The 22,783-nt window shown below is 39.0% G+C and overlaps 1 protein-coding gene and 1 pseudogene across 8 annotated transcripts in view; one reads left to right on the top strand and one right to left on the bottom strand.

The window, feature by feature from the left end:
- Positions 1–22,783, bottom strand: part of ANKRD28 (ankyrin repeat domain 28) — a 227,276-nt gene that overhangs the window by 152,853 nt on the left and 51,640 nt on the right. For 4 of the 8 annotated variants that reach the window (XM_073333566.2, XM_078851764.1, XM_073333568.2 and 1 more), the window contains one exon: positions 3,200–3,283. The exons of 2 other annotated variants lie outside the window; for them this stretch is intronic. In XM_073333566.2, the coding sequence (XP_073189667.1) occupies positions 3,200–3,283 (84 nt within the window). Of the gene's footprint in view, positions 1–3,199; positions 3,284–4,481; positions 6,160–22,783 lie in introns of those variants that run through there. 2 more of the 8 variants (XM_073333564.2, XM_078851765.1) reach the window with 2 other exon arrangements.
- LOC140907939 (fructose-bisphosphate aldolase A pseudogene) lies at positions 8,433–21,510 on the top strand (annotated as a pseudogene).

The raw sequence follows: 22,783 nt of genomic DNA, 5'->3' as shown, positions 1-22,783 counted from the left end.
AAGCTTTTGTGGGCTACAGCCCACTTCATCGGATGTACAGAATGGAACATATAGTAAGATAGATAGATATAGATATGCGCGCACACGCACACACAGAGAAGACGGAAGTTGCCATGCAAACTGTAAGAGGCTAATTAATTACGATAAGCTATTATCAGCAGGAGAAAAAAAGCCTTTTGTAGTGATAATCAAGATGGCCCATTTAGACAGTTGACAAAGTTTAGGATAGTTAACACGGGGAAATAGATTCAATATGTGTAACGTCCCAGCCACTCCCAGTCTCTATTCAAACCCAAGTTAATGGTATCTAGTTTGCATATTTAAGTTCAGCAGTTTCTCGTTGGAATCTGTTTTTGAAGCTTTTCTGTTGCAAAATTGCCACCCTTAAGTCTTTTACTGAGTGACCAGAGAGGTTGAAGTGTTCTCCTACCGGTTTTTGAATGTTATGATTCCTGATGTCAGATTTGTGTCCATTTATTCTTGTGCATAGAGATGGTCCAGTTTGGCCAATGTACATGGCAGAGGAGCCTTGCTGGCACATGATGGCATATATCACATTGGCAGATATGCAGGTGAACGAGCCCCTGATGGCATGGCTAATGCAATTAGGTCCTATGATGGTGTCACTTAAATAAATATGTGGACAGAGTTGGCATCGGGCTTTGTTGGAAGGATAGGTTCTAGATTGTGAGGGGAAGCTTGGGACACTAAGCATCATAGCCATCTCATAAATAGCCCATGTCAGCCAGATAAAAACAGAAAACAAAAAACAAAAAACTGAACTATTCACCAAACAGGCTTCCTCAGTTTTCTCAAAAAAGAAGGGAAGATGTGTCTGTGTCAGCAACTAGAAAACAGGCTGTAGTAAGGGCTGCATGTGAACATACTGTTAAGAAGACTGTACTTCCCACCTCCCCAACCGCAGTTGGGCCAGCACTGAAGGAGGCACTGAGGGTGATAAGTACCTGTCTACATGAGAGAGGGTGGCTGGGAAGCTGCTCTGGGGAGAAGAGCATGTCTGCCAAAACCTGTGTTTCTAAGCACATCTTTGTATATGAATAAGCTGATATGCCTACAACATGTTTCCCTCCAAGATTGTTTCTGAGGCAATAAAACATTAAAATCTAAGGATTTAAACACAAGTTATGAGTATTTTGTTTTTTCCTGTTTTTTTCCCCAACATAAATGCTTATCAGTCAAAAGTATCTCTCTTTCAATAAATTCTTTAACAACTATATGAGCCCCTACCTAATTGGATTGTGCATCTGTTTATCCATGTTCAGGAACTGACTCCATTTGACTGACAAGAGGCTGTGCTGGAAAGATATTGCACACATGCTGAAAACTAAAATAGAAGCTTTTGCTTCAAGTAAAAGAAATGGAAAATAATTTAATTTAAAAAGTACTTCTACTAATAAAATGTTCTTTACAAGAACCAAATTTAATTTTTATAAGTTTTATTTATGTACTGAAAAGCATGAGTCAAGTGACTAACCTATTAAATACTAATCAGGTTTTTAAAATAATAAAGAATGTGCAAGATGTGGTAAAGGTGCACATATGAAAAGAATCAACTTTTAAAAAATTTAACAAGCACATTAAGTTATATATCGCATCACATGATCCAAGCTTCTTTCTGAAACATATGAACTACTATGGTATCCATAAAAAAGCACCCTCTTTTAAAACTATCAGGTGCAACTTCTATAAAAGTGAGCATCACAGAAGAGTCTGAAATGATATCAGAGAGCTGAAGTACTGCAACAGGAAGGCTTACAAAGGTATTAATCACAGTGTGCAAAGTAAAAAAACAACAACAAAAGAAAAGTGGATAAACAACTGATCTCTCACCCAAAGCCAATTTTTTTTGTTTTTTTGCAACCTCATATAGGAAATTACTAAAACTCATTAAATTTAACCTTGTAAAACAAAACTTTCAAACTGACAAGAAGTCGCACAGTATTTACTCACACAGGACACAACCTAGGGTCCATCAAGTCAATGGAGACACTCACATACTTTAATGAGCACTGGATTAGCCCCAGAATCTCATGCAAAATGCTTTCAAATGTCTAAATACATATTTTTGATTAAACTTTTGCTTTAGAGTCTATATATTCCCAATTTTGTAATTATAAACAGTAATTTTTAAGTGTTTCACTGGATCCAAACTATGTTGGATCTAGTGGTCAGCACTAACGCTTTAGGACAACTAATCACTTTAGGACCAATTTGGGAAGTTACAAATGGGAGGAAAGAAATTGCTGCATGAAGTCCTTACATGTGCAAATTTTAAGTGTTTTTTAAAAGCAAAGCGATATCAGCTGTTTACTATGGCTTATCTTTCTAATGGGACGCTATCAAGTTAAAAATTGTACATTACATGAAATTCCCTACTGATGTCTTACACCTTAAATTATTAATAGTTGAAGATGTACTTTACCTTGCACCAGTTATGTGGTTTTAACTTTTTGTATTTCACTCAAATAATGAAACTGGACAAGTCAACTTCATTTCAATAGAACAAAAAATTTGTTCAGGTTTGCAACACTGCAGGGTTATATAACAAAAGAAACAGGGCTTCCAGTTTTAAATGACTGCATAAACCTATTTGTTTTTAGAATCTGTGCTTTAAAATCCTCCCAAGATAATATCAGCCTAAATAAAGTTATGCCTACATTTTCTCAGTTGTCTACTGTACGTATATGTTGACTCTTGTGCATCCTTTGATTAAAAATGAATAAACAGACTCCACAAAATATCAGACCTAAAATATTCTCATTTTCTAGTCAAACTTTAATGCTTTAATGTAAACAAACTTTGTGGTTATTTTTGTACAGTGAAACTGGAAATTGGAAGTCTAAAAGTTCACACAGTAAGATTTTGAATTAATTCTTTTTTCTTTAAATAAATTTAGTACAAAAATCTAGGCCTTCTCTCGCACAGGACCATTTTTATGTTTAAACCCCTCATACTGCAGTGTTTCCCAAGCCAAAGATATTAACTTCAAGGTGAGATGGGTCTAAATAAGGAGATTAGGATCATGATCTAGGTGGTTATACTTTATGTAACAGTTAAAATTTTCATAAATATCTGCAAGTAAGCACACTTTTGAAGTGATAAGAACATTAAAGAATTGGAGCTGTACCCAAAATGAAATGAATTTATTCTCAAAGGTATAGGGCACGTTTCTCTTTACCTGAAAGTTAACATCTTCTTTCTTAAATATTAATGCTCGAACTTCATCAGGGTCCCCATTAAATATAGCTTGAACCAGCAGTGGCTGAAACAAAAGAAAGTAGTAGTATTTAAAAAACAAACATTACATTACATGCATTCCACACATCCACCCCCAATATACTTTACAAACTTGTACACAAACTAAAGAACCGCTGGATTTAAAAAAAGGTTTATAAATTTTTCTAGGTTTTTAACGAATGCTTAAAAAAAAAGACTACTAAAATAAATTCCTGTGGCAAAGTAAGATCAATTAGTCTAGGATACATTATATACTATTCAAAATATATGTAAAACTCATTTTACATTAGTAAATTAGTAAAATTAAAAGTTCTTGTGTTTGGATAAGAATAAGGAAGCAAGAGTATATTTGAATTATATGGAAACAAATGCACACGTACACACAGGCATTACTAAATATAACTAGATTTCCTAATCAGCATCACAAACTTCTGTGATATATCATGATCTAAGTCAAACCTCAAAATTACATGACAAAGAAGAATAATTTTGTTTTCAAGAAAGCAAATTTCTTCAATGCTTCTGGTAAGTGATAACATGAATGCACAGCTACATTACATCTATAATCTGACTTTCATAACTTTTTATTTTAGTGTGCAACTGATATTCTTAAGATACCCTGGATACGATACCAATTCTCAAAATACACACAGCTTATTATTGCATTATAAAGGTTACATCAGTTTCTAAAGTGGTACTGAACAGATAAAACAACAAGCAGCAGGAAAGCAAATATTTACAGCAAATGTAATTTCGTCAAGCTCTCTGGAAAAACTGTGCTATCATAAAACTAACTACAAAGTTGAGATTTCTTAACTCTGCTTCAAAAATATCGTTACACACAAAAAAGGGAGCCCTTACAAGTTTTAATTCCATCCCTAAGTTTTAAATATCATGGTGCTTAACATAGGTGATTTTGACTTCACTAAAGAACTATTCGTTCAACACAAAGGTTTCAGAGTAGCAGCGTGTTAGTCTGTATTTGCAAAAAGAAAAGGAGTACTTGTGGCACCTTAGAAACTAAACAATTTATCTGAGCATAAGCTTTCGTGAGCTACAGCTCACTTCATCGGATGCTTATGCTCAAATAAACTGGTTAGTCTCTAAGGTGCCACAAGTATTCAACACAAAGTAACCCAGGTGCTACTTTGCTTAGTCATGTAAATCCTATGATAAGATAATCACTAGACCTTTGCAGCACTATTGCAGAGGACATATCTTACCAACACATTTCCAGAAGGTGAAGGACGTACAGATGTATTTTCCTGAGGTAGTTTGGAAAAAAATGTGGGAGAATCATCTTCAACCTCCTCCAAAACAACAATACACACTCGACTCATTCGATCCGTTTGAAAAAACTGTATTCAGAACAACACTGTAGTAACCACAGCTGAGACAGCACAGAAAGTACTTTTACCTCCCGAGTATACACTCACAAACATAACTTCTTAACACTATTGCTGGTGTTTTAAAATTTAAAAAAGGACTTTTTTCCCCACTTTATTTCATTTAAGATGTTCAAACAATGCTATTTTAAAAAAATATATACTTTAAAAACAAGGTTTCATTCACCTGTACTACAACACTGAATTTGTGAAAAATGTATTAAAAATTCTATTCACACTAGGTTAGAATAGAAATGTCAATATCGTAAATATCTATAGTATGTCCTTTTACTAGAAAATCTGCCTGTTAATATTGCTATTTCTACAGAATAACTTTATCCACACAGTGAAATCATTGTTGTAGGTGACATGACACCATTCTGTATAGAATGAAACAAGGAACAATTGCTCTGACAGAGATGATCACAGCTATAGCCTGTCTTGCAAGGTCAGTCTCCAATTTACTGTACTAGGCTTTCTGATGACTGAAAATAAACACCACTGCCCTAAATGTTTCAGGATCTTATTCTGCAATTTTGGAACTTCATTTGTCTTAATGTCAGGAATACTTTACACAATCTATTTTTCAGCAAGGATTCACAACATGATACTCCAAGATTGACAATTCTTCCCTATGTAATAAAAATCTCCGCAATGTACAGCAGAGCTGCAGTACATTTACATGCAATGAGTCAGACCACAAGGGACAATGGGACTCCCGGAATAATAAGATTGCCTGTTTAATCCAGATTTCCCAAGTGACAGAAACGTAGATAGTTTTACTCCATCAATGATACCAGCAATGTAGAGCATTCATTTTTCCTCCATCAGGCAATTGATGTGCTGCTCCAACAGGGAACCCACTATGCAGAAATGCTGTTAAGGAAGAATGTTTCCGTAAAACAAGCAAGCTACTAAGGCACGAAGAGCTCAAATTACTGCCTTAGACTTTTCCTGCATCAGCAGTTCATCACGCAAGTGTTTCTTTTGATCACCATGTGAATATAGCTTCCGTTGTAGTGTTCATTCAGACTGTGGAAAAAAATGAGACTCTGTGCATCTTCTTTGAGCCAACTTCTTTATGCGAATGGCTGTCTCTGTGCCAACCTGATTTTCCTCCAGGGTTAAATACTATACATCAATTTTCTGTCGCTGATTTTTAGATTGTGTGTTCATTCAATAGATGGTCTTGCAAAGCTTTGAAATCCTACTGCCTGAATTGGTCATTAGAGAACATATTAACAGAGCACAGTTCACATCCACAGCAGCATTCGAACTGAGCAATAGTCTAAAGAGCACAGACTGCAGACCCGCAGCATGAAATGCCTAGTAATGCTCACATGTTACACTTACCAGAGAACTGAGCTACTGCTCTGGATGCAACTTCCTCTCGCAAAAAAAAAAATAAATAAATAGTGCCTTTTGGGCAGTCATCACAGTTTGAATGTTTGTGCCAGTTTTGTGACTAATTCGGCTCACACGTAAAAATTCTATAATTGAAGAAAGAGCGAGTGTTTAACTTTTTCCACTAAAAGCCACAAAGAAATCTGGTGTACTGGCTCTGCTGACTGACAATTTAGGCAAGTAAACAATTCCAACATTCTAACTGCTTTCACATGTTACTGTACAGAACAACAGAGCAGTCCTCATTTAACTCTCTGAAGACAGAGTATTTTAAACAGAAATCCCCTAAAAACTAAGATATAAAACTAGCTTTTAATGGTCAGTTACTTTAAAAAGATAAACTAACCATTGGTTTCAGAGTAACAGCCGTGTTAGTCTGTATTCGCAAAAAGAAAAGGAGTACTTGTGGCACCTTAGAGACTAACCAATTTGAGCATAAGCTTTCGTGAGCTACAGCTCACTTCATCGGATGCATACTGTGGAAACTGCAGAAGACATTATATACACAAAGACCATAAAACAATACCTCCTCCCACCCCACTCTCCTACCATAAACATTACTTTTGCTACTAAACACACACACACACACAATACTGAAGTTTGAAAAATGACCAAGCATAACGTAGCCTTCATTAATCTCATATTCCAACAAACTGAATTTATATTTTGACCTAAATTTGCTTAAAGTAACTGTGCTGGTCTGTGGGCGTATTATACAACTGCATCATGTGCCATAAACTGTTGGAAATGCTTCAGTGTTAAGCAAACGGTGGTTTTTTGTTCCTACTAGACAATATAAAGATTTTTTGATGGCTGTCAATCACTGATCAATTCACAATATATAAAAGGAGAACAGGTTGAATGATCTAGGAGACTGAGCAACAAAATGGCAGATGAAATTGGATGTTGAAAATGCAAAGCAATGCACAGTGGAAAACAAAATCCAAAATGATGGGGTCTAAGCTAGCTGTTAACACTCAAGAAAGATCTTGAAGTCATCATCAATAGTTCTATCAGCTCAACGTGCAGCAGCAGTCAAAAAAGCTAAGAGAATATTAGGGACCATTAGGAAACAGAAAATATCATAATGCCACTATATAAATCCCTGGTACACCCACATCTTGAATACCACATGTATTCAGGTTCTGATTGCCCTATCTCTAAAATGATATATTAGAAATGGAAAAAGTACAGAGAAGAGCAACAAAAATGATAAGGTTATGGAATAGCTTCCATATGAGGAGAGATTAAAAAGATTCAGATTGTTCAGCTTGGAAAAATGATGACTAAGGAGGGATATGAAACATCTATAAAATCATAGATCGTATGGAGAAAGTGAATAAGGAAGCGTTATTTACCCCATTCACGTAACACAAGAATCAGGGGTCACCCAATTAATTTAACAGGTAGCAGGTTTAAAACAAACGTAAGGGAGCACTTCACACAATGCAGTCAACCTATGGAACTCACTGCCGGGATCGATTGTGAAGGTCAAAAATATAACCGGGTTCAAAAAAAGAATTAGGTAAGTTCCTGGAAGATAGGTCCATCTATGGCTATTAGCCTAGGTGATCAGGGATGAACCCACATGCTTTGGGTGTCCCTAAGAACTCTGACTGTTAGATGCAGGGAATGGACGACAGGGGATGGATCACTTGGTGATTGCCCTCTTCTGTTCTTTCCCTTTGAAGCATCTGGCATTCGTCACTGCCAGAAGCAGGATACTGGGCTACATGGATCATTAGTCTGACACAGTACGGCCATTCTTATGTTCTTATCTGATGCCTCTTAATTAAGTATTCTTACTCTGAAGTCCTATGTACCAGTCCAGGACAAGAAAAAGAAAGAAAACCAGTCTCAGGTGTTTTAACTGCTTTAGATATTAACAGATGTGATTTTTCAAAAGGTTAAGAATCAAAGTTATTCCTACTATCAGCACTGCCATTCCAAACCACTGTAGATATTTTAAAATCATATGCCCAACCTTCAGTAGTTTCACCATACTATATCAAAATGTGTTAAACAATTGCTAACACTTCCTGGAAAAAATCTGAGGTGGGGAGGAGAGGGAGGGAGCATATTTTAAAGTATTTTTGTAGATTATGTAGTCTATTGGTTAGAGGTCAGGACTGGCAGAATTTAACCCAGATGTCTTGTTCACTGTGTGACTCTGTGGCAATATATAAACTCTGTACCTAAATTTTCTTATTTCTAGCATTTGAATAATAATGCTTTCCCGCCTTTGTAAAGCCTTTTTTATTTCTCTATATAGTTAGTTATTAAAATTCCATACAAGATCTTTGGGAAAGTTACAACTAAGGACATTTTAATAAAAGGAAGGATTGTGTGTTCTGTCAAGCTTATCTATTTCACTTGTCTGTCTACATGGTGGTGGGAGGGGTCACAACTGTCCACAGAATGCAGGATGACAGAGGATTTAAAGAACAAGGCTCAGGTAAATTTCATACAGATGTTCTTTAAGAACCAGGGAAGAGACAGAAAATGTAAACAGTAAAATTATTTCTACATGTAACAAAGATTTCCATGGGATGTCAGCAGCTCTTCCAAGATACGATACCCACTGAAACGTTTTCTGATACACTGCATATATGAAAAATATTTGCCTTCCATTTATGAATACTCTTCAGAAATTGACAATAGCTTGCATATGTGACCAAAAATAACCTTAGAAAAAATCAAACTACTAGATACTGTAAAGTAGCTCTCCCACCCCACCAATGTACTGTTTTGGCGGATGGATACAAGTCAGAGGTTGGTAGTAGTCAATATCAAGGAATGTTTTTCTCCTTTCTTCCCACCTTCATTATGAGACTAACTAGCCATTAGTTTACTGGGTCCATATGTTGTGTGGAAATAAGAAGTCTTCAAAGATATACAAATATTTAAGGAGAAATATGAAGAAAAAAGTTAAGTATTGTTTTATTGCAAATTACAATTATAATTTGATATGCTAGCTAGATGCTTTCACTGTGATTTGGGAATTCCCTACTTATTATCTTTGCAATTCATGACCTATCTAGCTATGTGAAGAATCCAACAAGATGTCCAATGAATATATTTACTATAAGGAATATAACGCTTCATACTTACAACAAAAAAATGGAAGATTGGGCACAGTGATTTAACTATAATTACAGAAGAGATTAATAAAAAACATCTGGATAAGTTCTGACACTTATTTTGGAAATTTTGCCCATAAAATATTTATGTAAAGTTGGTATGGCAATTCACCATATTTTTTTCTTGTACACATTTACTGTAACTTAATTTTTAGAATAGAAGTGTTACCATGTTCATACTGGAAAGAGTTAAAATGCAATTACATCACATCTAGCCACAGCTTTGTTTAAATAAAAAAATCAATATTGTATTAATTTCAGTGGCTATTTAACCCATATACCTAAGGGGTCAAAAACACCACAAATCTGCCATTTAACAACTACACCACCACACATAGGGGACAATGAACACCCCAAGAACATTTTGACTTTTTCTTATATTGAACCAGCAGCATAATTGTTGTTTTATATCCTTCTTAAGATATCTGATCTGGACTGAAAATACAAATGGATTGAGTGAATGCCTAATAAATTACAATATACCAGAGTGGGTCAATCTGAATACTAAAACATAATAGTAATTTGTTCTTGTTTTTTTAAACAAAATTCTTATTTTTGATTCAAATAATTTCTTAAGTAATTTCAAATGTAGTATAAACCAATCTACTCATTTTGAAATTTAAAATGGGCTGCAGAGGGATCCCTTTGCTGTACAAATACCTAGGAAATACCACTGTTAATTACAAAGTCTACTCTGAGTACTAGATGCATAAGTTTATATTCCTATAAAAACAAAAACAAAAGATCAAGACTTTAACCCTTAGCCTCTCTGCATGTTTTCCAGGCCTGGTGGGAACGAACTGTCACAAACTGGATACACAAATTCAAGTAGTTTTTTTTCCTCGTTAAAAAGTAGTAAAGTGTATTATGGTGGTGCTGCAATAACAACAGACTGGAAGACTTCTCTATTTGGACTCTGAACTTTCTTCTCAAGAGGGAGAAGCAGCGCATTCCTGAACTGACTTAGGAAAGGGGCTACCAACATTACAGTGCAACCACCACCTTCCTCTATTTCTCAGGCAATTATTAATTGCCCTATAAGAAAGCAGGGCTTTTCAACTTACCACTCAGAGTGAGAGCTGCAATGGTAGGGTATCAACACCGAAGCACATTGTATTTTAGGAGGATAATTGGCTACAGCAATGGTCTATGTGGTATCCTCTCGCTAACCAAATAAAATCAGGTAGATAGTTTAGTCGCAGTTTCTTCTGAATAGTGGTAGAGTTTCAGTAACAGCCAGCAGACTGAGAAATTAAGCATGTATGTTCAAGTAGATGGGAGACATTTTATTTTACATTATATTTAACTGGCAGTCTATGAAACAGGTAGTGAAACAGGTACTTTTATTTCATGTTTGGAAGTACACTGCAACTTCTCTATCAACGGTGGGAGTTGCGCACTTAATATTAGAAAAGAGTGCCACAGATACTCAAAGTACTTATACTAAAAGGTAGGTATCACTACACACCACACCTCATGACACCCGCAACTCAACTTTTAAAGAGAACAACGCTCAGAAACACCTTTCAAGTAGACTAAATATGAGAGAGAAGAGCCAAGAGTCATTGAAAAGACCGGATAAAGATGTTTTTTACAATATTTTAGTCAGTCAATTACATTTCTGGTGGTAAAAGTGAAGGCCTGCTGCCAAGAACACCTTACCACTGGCTCCCAAGTGCCTCACCCTTTAGCTTACTTTTCTAACAGTTCCATGAGGTGTAGCAGGAGAAGGAAGGTCAGAGAAGGAAACAAAGGAAAAAAAGGTAGTCATAGAGAGCTGGACCTTACCCACCTATACATAAAAGGTGGCTCCTAAGCCTAGATATCTCCTACAACAGCTCAACTATTTCCATGCCACCATATCAAACTTTTGCCATTTTCAGTGTTCATTCAATGCATGTGTAATTTTCCAGGTTAGTCTAATTTTGTGCTATTCCCCACCATCCATATAACCCTTTTTAATTTTATTTTATAACTCCAAGCCTTTTATTCTTCTTGGTATGTTGATGTTAATGAAAGATGTGTGGCTAAATCCTCTACACTGCTTTGTAAACTCAATCTCCCTAAGCTAGTTCTAGCCTGCATTGCTGCAGTATTTGGCACTTAATGTAGTTAATTATTTCCAGCAACTGATTTTAAAAAGAGAAAATTCCACTGAACAAAGATCAAGAATAGAAGCTTGAAGCCTGGAACAACAAACTAGGTCAATATCTAAAGAAAAGACTTAAAAAAAAATACTAACCAATAGTTTTACAACCAACTGCAAGTACATAACACATACTTAGAGCTAGATCTTGAGTTCAGACGTAGCTATGAGTTTAACCCACACCACCCCAGGAGCCATTGTGACTCAGACACTGAGTCACAGTTCCTCCCCTGCTTCCTCATTGCTCCTGGGGGAACGAGGCAGAACGGGGAAGGGGCTTGTATAGGCCAACAGTAAGTTACTAGACCCCTCCCTTCTATTGCTACTCTGGCTTGTCTGTGTATCACAGTGGGGTGCAGGAAGAGATAAGGGGCTATTGAGGAGATGAGCCAAGTTCCACCTGTTTTGCCAAACTCCCTACCTGCCCACATTTTGGGTGGTGGGTCCTGTTTCACCTATCTCTGAACAAAGGGGCATTTAAGTGTTCCCTCATTTAGTCTGAGCAGAAGATGTGACATCCATCCGTATCAACACGGTTCCTCACAATCCCCAGCATAATATCATTATTAATTTAACAATAAATAAATATAGTGAACTTTACTGCTGTGATTCACATAGCTGTTACTGAGCCTGGCTAACAAAATGATCCATGAACCATAATTCGCAAGAGCACTGTATGAAGGGAAGGGAAGGGGGGGTTTGCACAGTTAAGATTGTTTGCATGAGTCTCATACATATTCTGACATCTACAGCAAAGGCATGCCAGCACCATGATAGTTATTTACAAGTACTAAACTTACCTGAAATTTTCCTTTCTTCTATTAAGTTCTGCAGATCTGTTACATTGGGAACGTCAGCCTTTTGCAGCTTAGGGACAAACCCAGTCACTCGTAACAAGGGAACATCCAGATCCCTGAAGTTCCCTTCAGTTTAGACAACTTCCACAGTAATTTTTACTTTCCTAAATAATGGATTGTGTTAACTGTACTTTGAATTACCACTCACTATGTGCTACCAATCTGGTATCTACCTCAGATAGAATATGGATGAATGTACATTGTGGGACCTTCTGATTTATTAAATGAAGACCAAGAGGGTCTAAGTAGTGGTGGGCTAAGAGGCCTCTTATTGCCTGCTTGTTCTTCCATGTGGACTGCTGTCCCTCTCCACACTCCATCCTGAGATGTGGCGGTGGACAACCCAGGTAAACTGCAGCACATGCTGGGAACAGTATCATGGATGTTATGGTATGGCAAACAGCAGCAACAGCTGGTTCCCACAGCCAAATACTTTCCCAAGCTTTTAGGTGTGATGGGAAACCCCATCCCCTTATTACATCTTCCCAAGGAGCATGAGGAGGAATGTACAGATATAGCTTGTCTAGGAGAGCTGCCGAGCTCCTAACATAACAGTGCCTGAAAGAAGCTGATCTTTTTTCATCATTACATATGTATAAAACTGCATAACTCAGATTAGGTCAGCTTGCCTTCCTTCCCTGAGGGGAAAAAACTCCCTTTGTGCACATACATTCACACAAAGACGACAGCACATGACTGTAGTCTGGTCTTTTCTGCATTGACCTGTTGCTATGCTGTACTCTGAATATGAGCTTGGAAAACAGCACTGATTTCATTTAGTTCCCTTTTGGAAGTCTGTCCCTATAATCCTGCTTCAGAGGAGGGAAGCAAAACTGGGTTCAGAGATTGCTCCGAAAGTATTTCCAGTGCCCATCACCCACCACTTCCTAAAGTAATGTAGGCTTACTCGCTCCCCTCCCCAACATGGGTCCCTGTTGTGTGTTTCAACATCCTGGCTTGAGGTTCAACAGACTCCACAAAATCTGTCTCTCTCTCTCTTCTTCATGGGATCCCCATGGGCCAGACAGATCCGTTTCCCCCTTGGAGATTAAGCAGCTCATCTTTGCTGTCAGGAGAGGGGCTATTGGCATGGGCTCTAGGGACTCAAGCATGTTCTTCTAACTGACATTGTGCCTTTTTGCCTACTCTACTTGTGGAGATAGGGGAGGGGAAAAGGCTTGCCCCAGAGGCAGTTTTTTCAGGCCTGCCTGCCTCCTTTGCTGCAGAGGGAGAACACTGCACTCTGCCCACAGAGCTGGCTGAGCTCCCTGTCAAGGTATTTGATAATGTCAGTGAAGCAGGAGTCACAGACCCTTTCCTTTGCCTTTTCTTAGCCTAGCTTTCTCCGTGAAGCCCGTGAACACAATCAAAAGGGGAAGCACATGTGAGCAGACAACCTCCCCAGAATGCAATCCTCCAGCATGAATGGGAGTCAGAAAGACAATGCTATTGAACTAAAATGTTAGTCATCAATCTGAAAAAAAGTTTGGTATTTTCCTCAGAAAAGCTCTCCGGCAAGGAGATCTACCTGAGCTGCTGGACACCGTGAAAGCAGGAAAAAATGGAGGAAACTTCCAGAGGCAGAGCATTCCCTCTGCTGCCAATGATTGGTAATAGTTCTGTTCCCACTCCCAAGCTGCAGACAGACTGAAGTACCACTGCAGTGGATCTGTGACTCTTGTGACCAAGAAAAATGTAATCTTTTCCTAGTTGTAACCATATCTGCCCTTCCCAAGGCATATCCCACATTTTCTTCTGGGAGTTTTTCAGGATATTTTTAGCTTGAGACAGAAGTGGTTAAATTTTATACAAATGTGTGTAAGGCTTTGTCTACAGTACAGCTGGGATCCATGCTCTGAGATCGATCCACCGGCCGTCAATTTAGCGGGTCTAGTGAAGACCCTCCAAATGGACAGATGGCTCTCCAGTCGACCCCTGTACTCTACCCCCGATGAGAAGAGTAAGCTAAGCCAACGGGAATTTCTCTCCCCTCAACTCCCCGTGGTGTAGACCCTGCGGTAATTCGACCCAAGGTATGTCGACTTACCGTGGTAGTGTAAACATAGCCTAAATCACCATACAACCAGGAGATAATGGGACTCCGGACTGACCAGAGGCTTTCAGGTTGGAGGGGGTTTTTTATTATTGAAATGTACTAAACAAAACTGCCTTCTAAAAAGATAGGAAAACAATTTATTCATATGCACACTTTCATATATTAGCCTTTATAAATTTATCACAATAATAAAGTGATTCTTGCAACTGAACTTTAGGTAACGTGTAAAGAGTTTATATTTAAAAAAACTAAAATCAGCTGTGCGAATCAGTAACAGATTATTATAGGTTTGTCACATCAAAGAGCAGGAGGAAAAATCTTCGTGGTTAAAATAAGTTGCTAGGGTTACAAAATGTTTGCCTTTACAACCCAAGTCTGTTTAAAATTCCTATGGAATTCTAATGTGTACAACAGCTTAAGTCAGGAATATACACCATTTCTATTTCAACTATTTGGGAAACAGTAAAATATGATTCATGTCATTCTGGAAGGGTGGAGGACAAACACTGCATTCAACTATTTAAAATCTTCAGTGATGACTCATGAGCTATGGGCATTTCCAGAATCATTCACTTTTTCAAAGTAAAAGACTGCTGTTGATTATTCAAGAAATTATCAGCAAAGATTTGCTAAACAGTAGATCTAGCTTTCAGCGTACCCATTCAATTCCTACAATACTGTAAATAGATGGGAAAGTTTCCTCAAAACAAACAAAAGTGGACTAGGTGGAGTTGAAACTACCCCACTTCAAATGTTAAAGAGATATAGTTGTGAATCTCTTGTCCCAAGGCTGCATAAAAACTTTCAAATTCAACATTACAGTTCTTTGATCCTCATCAGTAACAAAAGAATAGCCTCTTGCAATCTTTTTCCATGCCTGTGTAATCACAGGAATCCTTCCTTTTCGTCAAATTTTCAGAAGCCAACAGCAACCTCAAATTTTCCGATAAAAACAGTGTGAAATACTAAATGGATGCAGAAATCCAAGTTACAGAAAGTAGAAAGCAAAACCAAACTGCTGCCTACTTAGAGAGATTTTTGTGAAGACAAAACATGAAATAAATGTGCACTGCCAGGTTCTTCCCATGATCAGCAAGATTTTTTTTTATTCATGGTCTCTGGAAAAATGTCAAGTCACTCTTCCTATTAATGTTTTGTGAACTACTGTTCTAATCAGACTCTTCCTTGGAGAAAGTGTAATGGGTTAAAGATAAATGCCATCCATACACTACATTAATACAACGCCATAATTTAAACTATATGCACAGTCAGGAAAAACAAACTTATGGTATCCATAGTAACCTTAGGTCAGCTTTTACTCACATGGAGTATTTTCTGTTCCTATACATATCAGTAACAGGAAATACCTCAAATTAGCAAGAGAACTAAATTACCATTGCTATGGATACCAACACTTTTTTCTCTCTCTCTTGTATATCTAAATGCTCAGCCTTGCTGCACATGCTCTATCCCAACTCACTTTGCAAACATAGCGAGAGCCAGGATTATTAATCATCCCACATGCATTCAAAGCAGGATTGGTTTTGTCTGTCTGTTTTTGGGTGTCCTAAATTTCTTGGAGGATCTTAGGATCCCTCAGGAGCCCTCATTCCCATGACATCTGGGAAGGGGCTCCTTACTGGCAACAGCAGGTGGACCCAGGAGCAGGAAGTTCAGTCAATATAAGCTTCTATAGGATGAGGGAGCTTATCTGAAGCTGCAGGAGTGGAGGGCACCCCCCAAAAAATTAATGAGTGGGATGGAAAAGCCAGCATCTTTTCTCTAGATACCTCAAACATCATACCAAGAGTCAATGTTTATTCCATATTTGGGAGAAGTGTACATCCCGTCACCAAGATTTAAGGATAGCCCTTTCCAGCAAGTTATTAATTCCTTCCCTCCCTTTTTTGCATAGTAAGGAACAGAGGGGAAAATTTGTGTAATTGTTTAATGCAGTGTATTTTATTTTCTTTAAAGGAAGACTGGTGGTCAGAAATTGAAATAAATTCAGTAGGTATGAGACATTCCAATAAATGGTCACAGAGTGCTGCCCAAAGCAAGAAAACTGGTCCCTCGTTAGCAAGCATTCCTATCAATTGGATACACTTACTTTGCTGCCAAGAAAAAACTATTTATTTTGCTTAGATCTTTCTTAAGGGCCCCTAAACAGCCCTCTCAACATCCTGGCAATAAACTTTTTTCCCCACTCTTTTGTTGGATTGCACTAGCAATCCATTATCTTTCTCCAAGATTTTGTAATTCCAGACAGCTCCCTCCCTATCTGAAGACCCCATAAAGCTATTCCTGAAGAAACTAACATCCCTAATTAGGGAATCTCTGTATGAGGAGAGCTTTCATTATCTTCTGGAGGTTTGACTTTGTGGCAAGTGTGCTTCACCTACAATACTAGCTCACTGCAACAATAAAAAAGCTTAAATAATGATACAAGTGTCAAATGAACATATCTTCTTTAAAGTCATTTCCATAGCTCCACCCTCCTCAGAAATACTGTCTAGGTAGAATTTCTAGGGAGATGGGGATCTTGGTAGTGTTGCATATGTGGGCCTGAATATCCTCCCTCCTCAAAAAAGGCCATTTCTGTAGAAAATTTTTTCCAGCATACTGAGTGAATATGAATGCAGACAAAGGAAATCTTTCAATTCCCAGTGGACCAGCCTTATAGTTCAGAAACTCCACCAACCCTCTCTTCCAAGTCAGCAAGAAGCCTTCAAGAGAACATTTCCTGACAGAATGTAGAAGTGGATATGATTCACTTGGGAAGCAGGCGGGGGGGAGAGGGGGGGTATTAGAAACATTTAATGGATACACAGAGCATGAGTACACAGACCATTTTAAAAAGCCAGTTAAAGGAGGATTACACACAGCAGAAATTCTACTTACAACATCTATGAATTAGCAACTTCATTATTTTATTTACTGCTGTTATGTATTTTGTCACTGTACTGAGAACAAAACTTTCAGAGCTTGATTTTCCAGAATGAAGACAAGTATATATGCAATTATAGATACAGTAGCCCTGTGAAGAATCAGGATATTGTGTTTGCAAAACAGTAGAGGCTCCCCACCACAATGTATTCAATTTGCATGTGCTACCACAATAATTTCATGTATGTAACTGTAAAAAAAAACTAAGTGTCCTTTTAAAAATCGCACTAATTGGTAAAAAGATTTTATTATTTTTAACTACAGTTGAGAAACGAAGGACATCAGGACATAAACGACAAGAAAATAAAATCAATTTTGAAAAGATACATCTGTATCTCAATACTCTAAACTCTCCCTACAATTCCAGGTTTATATCCTCTGAGACTGTCAGAATAATGGCTTTCAATACAAAATCCTGATGATAATGAGTTTGTTACATACAAAGAGCACTTTTAATGGTTATTCAATATTTTAAGCCTTGTTTTACAAATTGGAGCAGGAGTTAATTTATTTCATATTACACTTATCCATTGGCTGACATGCACAGCTATAACAAAATAGGCAATGCGACCATTTTAATTGAAACATTTCATTCAATTCAGGGGTTTCAAAAATATCTTTCATATACATTTGAATAAATATTAATCTGACATTTTATTTAGTAGGATTCTTGAAGAACAACATTTTCACAACATTGGCTACCGCATAAAAGACTAAATATTAAAAACAAAGATTAATCAATATGAAAATAGAAATCCCTTAAATCATGGACTTCTAAATGTCTATACCCCAGATCCTACAGCTTATGCACATGAGTAATTTGCATTGAATTCAATGGCTCAACTCAAGCGTAAAGTTAAGCACATGCTTCAGTGTTTGCAGAGTGAAAGCCTAACTGAAGCATACATGGAGATTCTAGTTTCTGAACTAATTTTCAGTGTTGAGAAACCTTGAGAAAAAAGGTTTGACCTGGAGGTCATATTGTTTATCACCAGACTTCCTTCTCTGTCTTCTCTCTTCTCCCCCAGCTCATTCTTAGACACATGTAGCAGTGGAGAGGGAAAGGGGCACTGGCAGCATCACTGCCCCACAGGCAGGGTAGGTGAGGAGCTTTGGGGAAGGACAGGAACTAACGAAGAACTGAATGTGAGGACCTGACAGGGCCGAGGACTAACAGGAGCAAAGGGAGCTAGTGCCACCCCCACATCCATGTTCCCTTCCAGAAACCAAACATCCCCATTCTCAAACCATCTTAGTTACCAATACCAAGCTGACTCTGGCTACCCCCACAAGAAATTCATCCTGTCCCTCAGTCTTTGAGAGGTGCAATGAATAAGGTCCTGCCTGCACACACCTGCTTTCACTTTTCAGGGAAGCCTGCAAGGAATACCTGGTGTCAATCCAATGCCTTTCATCAATATTAAACATTTCTGGAAACATGGTATGCGTATTACACACCAAGTAGTCACATCTGCAAAAAAAGTCACATGGAGCTGCACAAAATGTGGCAGGTGGGTTTATTCGTAACACACCCCCACCAGATATATAAAGTTGAATTGAGAAAAAAGTTATCAGGCCTCATCTCCCCACTCTGTGGCAGACTGCCCTCTCAGTGGGCAGATTTTCCATTCCTAAAAGCTCTCAGCCCAGTGAAGAGAACTGCTCCTCGTCCTCTTCAGGTCTATCAACCTTATCCTTGAGTAAAGGAAGACTACAATGGCTGGGGAAGGTGAATGTACATGTGGCTGGCTAAGCTTGGCTGGATGAAGAAGAACAAATAAAAGAGGTAGTAGCTCAAAGGGATGGATAGATTAGAGAAATGAGAAAGTCAAGTGTGAAAAAGAAAATCAAGACTAGAGAGACCAAGAGGACGACGACAGAAGTTAAAAGGAGATAAATTAAAAAAACCTCACTTAGTTTAAGTTAAATATGTTGGGCATGCAGAAAGCGGCTAAAAATTAAACAAAGGAGGTATAAAGGAACTGACTCATCTCTTCTCTACCCCTCCAGTTCCTAAATCCCTTCCATGTGCACTTCTGGCTTCACACCCAAAACTCCTTTGCACCTTCTGGCATATATATATGATGGTTATATCTTGGTTTTTCATTTTGAAAATCTCATCACCTTAGCAAGAGTATGAGTCAGCAGTGAAACACAAAAGGGAAGTGACCCCCTCCTACGAAAGTGATGTACAGGGCTGCAGGGGATTATGCCAAGGCAACTGCAGCGTAAAGGACCTCTTGGCCGGGAGGGTTGGGGGGAAAATGGGACAGAGCATTGCTGGGCCCCTTATCCCAGACACCATAAATCCTGTCTGCAGATCTGTATTCAGCATGCTACAGAATATACTCAAAATGAAGTACAAGAAGAAATAGAAAGTGTAGAGCAGCTGCAGCAAAACAGGCACGAAAAATCAGAAAAGTGACCAGGGATACCTGAATGATTGTATGGAAATGACTTAAATATATGTCTGCTATATTATGGATCCCACATTGCTGTGAGCTACTAAACTCTGTAATGAACATTTTGGCTGCTGCAAATTTCACCAGGCAGGACAAAAGAATGATACGGAACTCAGACAATCTACTGTCCCCTTGGGGAACTAAAACCAAACTCCATATAAGTAAACCTAGCAAATATTTCCAGACACCGAATGTAGTAGCAAACAGAAAAAGCTGGTAATTCCAGAATGATTTACTGCAAGTAGCTGAAGTGTAAATACTACATTTTTAGTAAGCTACTGACAAAACTAAGTTTTTGAATCTACAATTAGTTCAACTTGACTATATTTTTGGTGGCTTTTCATTCTAGTTTGCACTCATAACTTGAGCAGAAAAATATTGAAGTAAAAATCCCCTCTTATCCTTAAGCCATCCTAATGGCTAATTATGGAAATTAAGGTATATTTCACACAATCAAAAAAATGTGATCCTACTGAATATTGCTCTTAATGGGTATGCTTGTTTAATACAAAAACCCAGTTTTCAAGCTGTGACCTCTGGCCTGATAGGTAATTAACAGCTGAAGAAAACAAAGTACCACTACTACAGACCACAACATAATTTGCATCCCCCATGCCTAATTCTCCATACAACTCTCTCTCCTCACACACACTATTCACCTACACTTTAAATATCATGATTTTTTTAACAAAAGAAAAAGCCCCCCATAAACACAAATTTAAACCATTCAACTGCACATCTAATAAAAAGTGTGGTAGCCAACAGCTGAATTACATGTCAGAGTGTAGCACACGAATCTGAACATCTTAAAGAAATTGCATTTGATTTACATTTTTATAAATATCATGAATCTAATGGGTTAAAGGAAAGACCACTTCATTAATTTTCAGCGTGTTTCAGGTTTAAGAAGAATAAATGTATACAAGTTCTGAGACAGAAAAAACAAAACCCAAAACTTTATTTCCAACGTGAGCACAGGATTTTAAAGCTTTCCCATCAGCCCAAGCATACCCCACCCAAAAAAATCCCATCACTCACAGAGGCTGTAGTAGCAGCTGCCACCAGCTTCTGAATCTTGGAACTTTCTTGTTGCTCTACTCCTTCTACAGAGTACCACTCAAGCACCTGATTCCACCAGGCACCTTGAGACTCCACCTAACTACCGATTCACTGCTGCTTCTACGTAGAATGCAATCAGCTATTTGTCCTGCCTCACATCTCTGAGCACACCCCCTCCCACCTGGCCATCCTGGAGAACGCCAACGTCCTAGCTCGCTACACCAGCAACTGACAGCAGAACGGGATCGTGCCCATTGCAGAGCCGGAAATCCTGATCAATGGGGGACCATGACCTGAAGCGCTGCCAGTACGTCACCAAGAAAGTGGTGGCAGCCATGTACAAGGCTCTGAGCGACCACCACATCTACCTGGAGGGGACGCTGCTGAAACCCAACATGGTGACAGCCGGCCATGCCTGCACCAACTAGGACAGCCATGAGGAGATCGCCATGGCAACAGTCACCGCCCTGCGCCGCACCATGTTGTGCCGCCCGCTGTGCCCAGCATCACCTTTCTGTCCAGTGGGCAGAGTGAGGAGGCTTCGCTCAACCTCAATGCTATCAGCAAGTGCCCCCTGCACAAGCCCTGGGCCCTCACCTTCTCCTACGGCCGTGCCCTGCAGACCTCTGCCCCCAAAGTCTGGGCCGGCAAGAAGGAGAACGCCGAGAACGCCCAGGAGAAGTACATCAAACGGGCCCTGGCTAACAGCCTCGCCTGCCAGGGGAAATACACCCCAAGTGGCCAGGCCAGAGCCCGCTGCCAGCGAGTCCCTCTTCGTCTCCAACCACACCTACTAAATGTGGGGTTCCCTCCCCCGCCCCCCTGCTGCCTGCACCCGTTTTGTGGAGTCTAGTGTGGCTGGCTCCTGGCCTGCAGAAGAGCCGAGCTAACTCTGGAGGGGCGTGAAGAACCCAGGGGTCCAGGTCCCCCTTCCCCTGTTGTTGTGGCTGTGTCTTAGCTTCCGCTCCCCACCCCCCTTTCTGGTGACAGACAACACTCCAGGCGTGCATCCCATGACGGAGCTGCTGGGCCCCCCACCCCCCAGATCCCACAATAAAGAGGACACTACTTAAACCGTGGGGGTGGGACGACACAGGACGGGACACACACATCCTGTTTTAGTTCTTTGGGTACTTACCAGTAGTCCCACACACAATTTCACCTCTCTCCTTCCCCCACGCCATCTTCTTCCCTACTCCATCACTCACACCAATCCATTAATTCATTTTCTTCCTCACTAATCAGAATTAGCATAAATCCCACAATTTTTTTTAGAAAATGACATTTTTTAAATGTCTAGCTATATATACCCACCAAAATAGTCAAGATGTATGTATGTCATACCTACGATACTACATGACCTAATTTTTGTAATCCTGGTATTCTCTTGTCACTGTTTGCTCACTCTTGTGTTTTGATTTTACATCGTAAGGTCTTCAGGGCAATGGGCATGCCTACTGTTTCATTAACTTCATTTCTGGATACTCAGTGAATATATAAATTATAATTTTTGAAAATGAATATTTTAGCAGTGGGATGGGAAAGTGATCTAGGAGAATTAAGAGAAAATGGGCATAAGCGGTGTTTTAATTAAGTAATTTTGCATTTTGCTGACAGTAGCTCTGCATTCATACTTACGAAAGCATATTTTCTTACATGCCAATTCCTTACGCTCTATAAAGCCTTCAGTTCATAAAGAGAGCACTAAAATGCATCAGCATGCTGATCTAACGGTAATGTTCTGCACTCATGGTCAAGAGATAAATTTGACTCAGTCTTAATTTGTTTTTCCAGGCTAGCAGGAGAGGTGAACCAGCACACACGGCTTGTTTACACAAGTTTAGTCTGTACTAACTCACATTAATGCAGATTGAAAATGCTTGCATATGCATGATGCAAACCAGGGGTGGGCAAACTTTTTCACCCGAGGGCCACACATGGGTGGGGAAATTGTATGTGGGGCCATGAATGTAGGACTGGGGCACAAGGTTGGGGTGCGGGAGGGCGTGCAGGAACAGGCTCAGGGCAAGGGGTGCAGGAGGGGGCTCCAGGCAGGGGTTTGGGGTGCAG

This window comes from Lepidochelys kempii, chromosome 2 (assembly GCF_965140285.1).
Source record: "Lepidochelys kempii isolate rLepKem1 chromosome 2, rLepKem1.hap1, whole genome shotgun sequence".
Lineage (NCBI taxonomy): Eukaryota > Metazoa > Chordata > Testudines > Cheloniidae > Lepidochelys > Lepidochelys kempii.
This window is presented reverse-complemented; position numbering and strand designations above follow the sequence as displayed.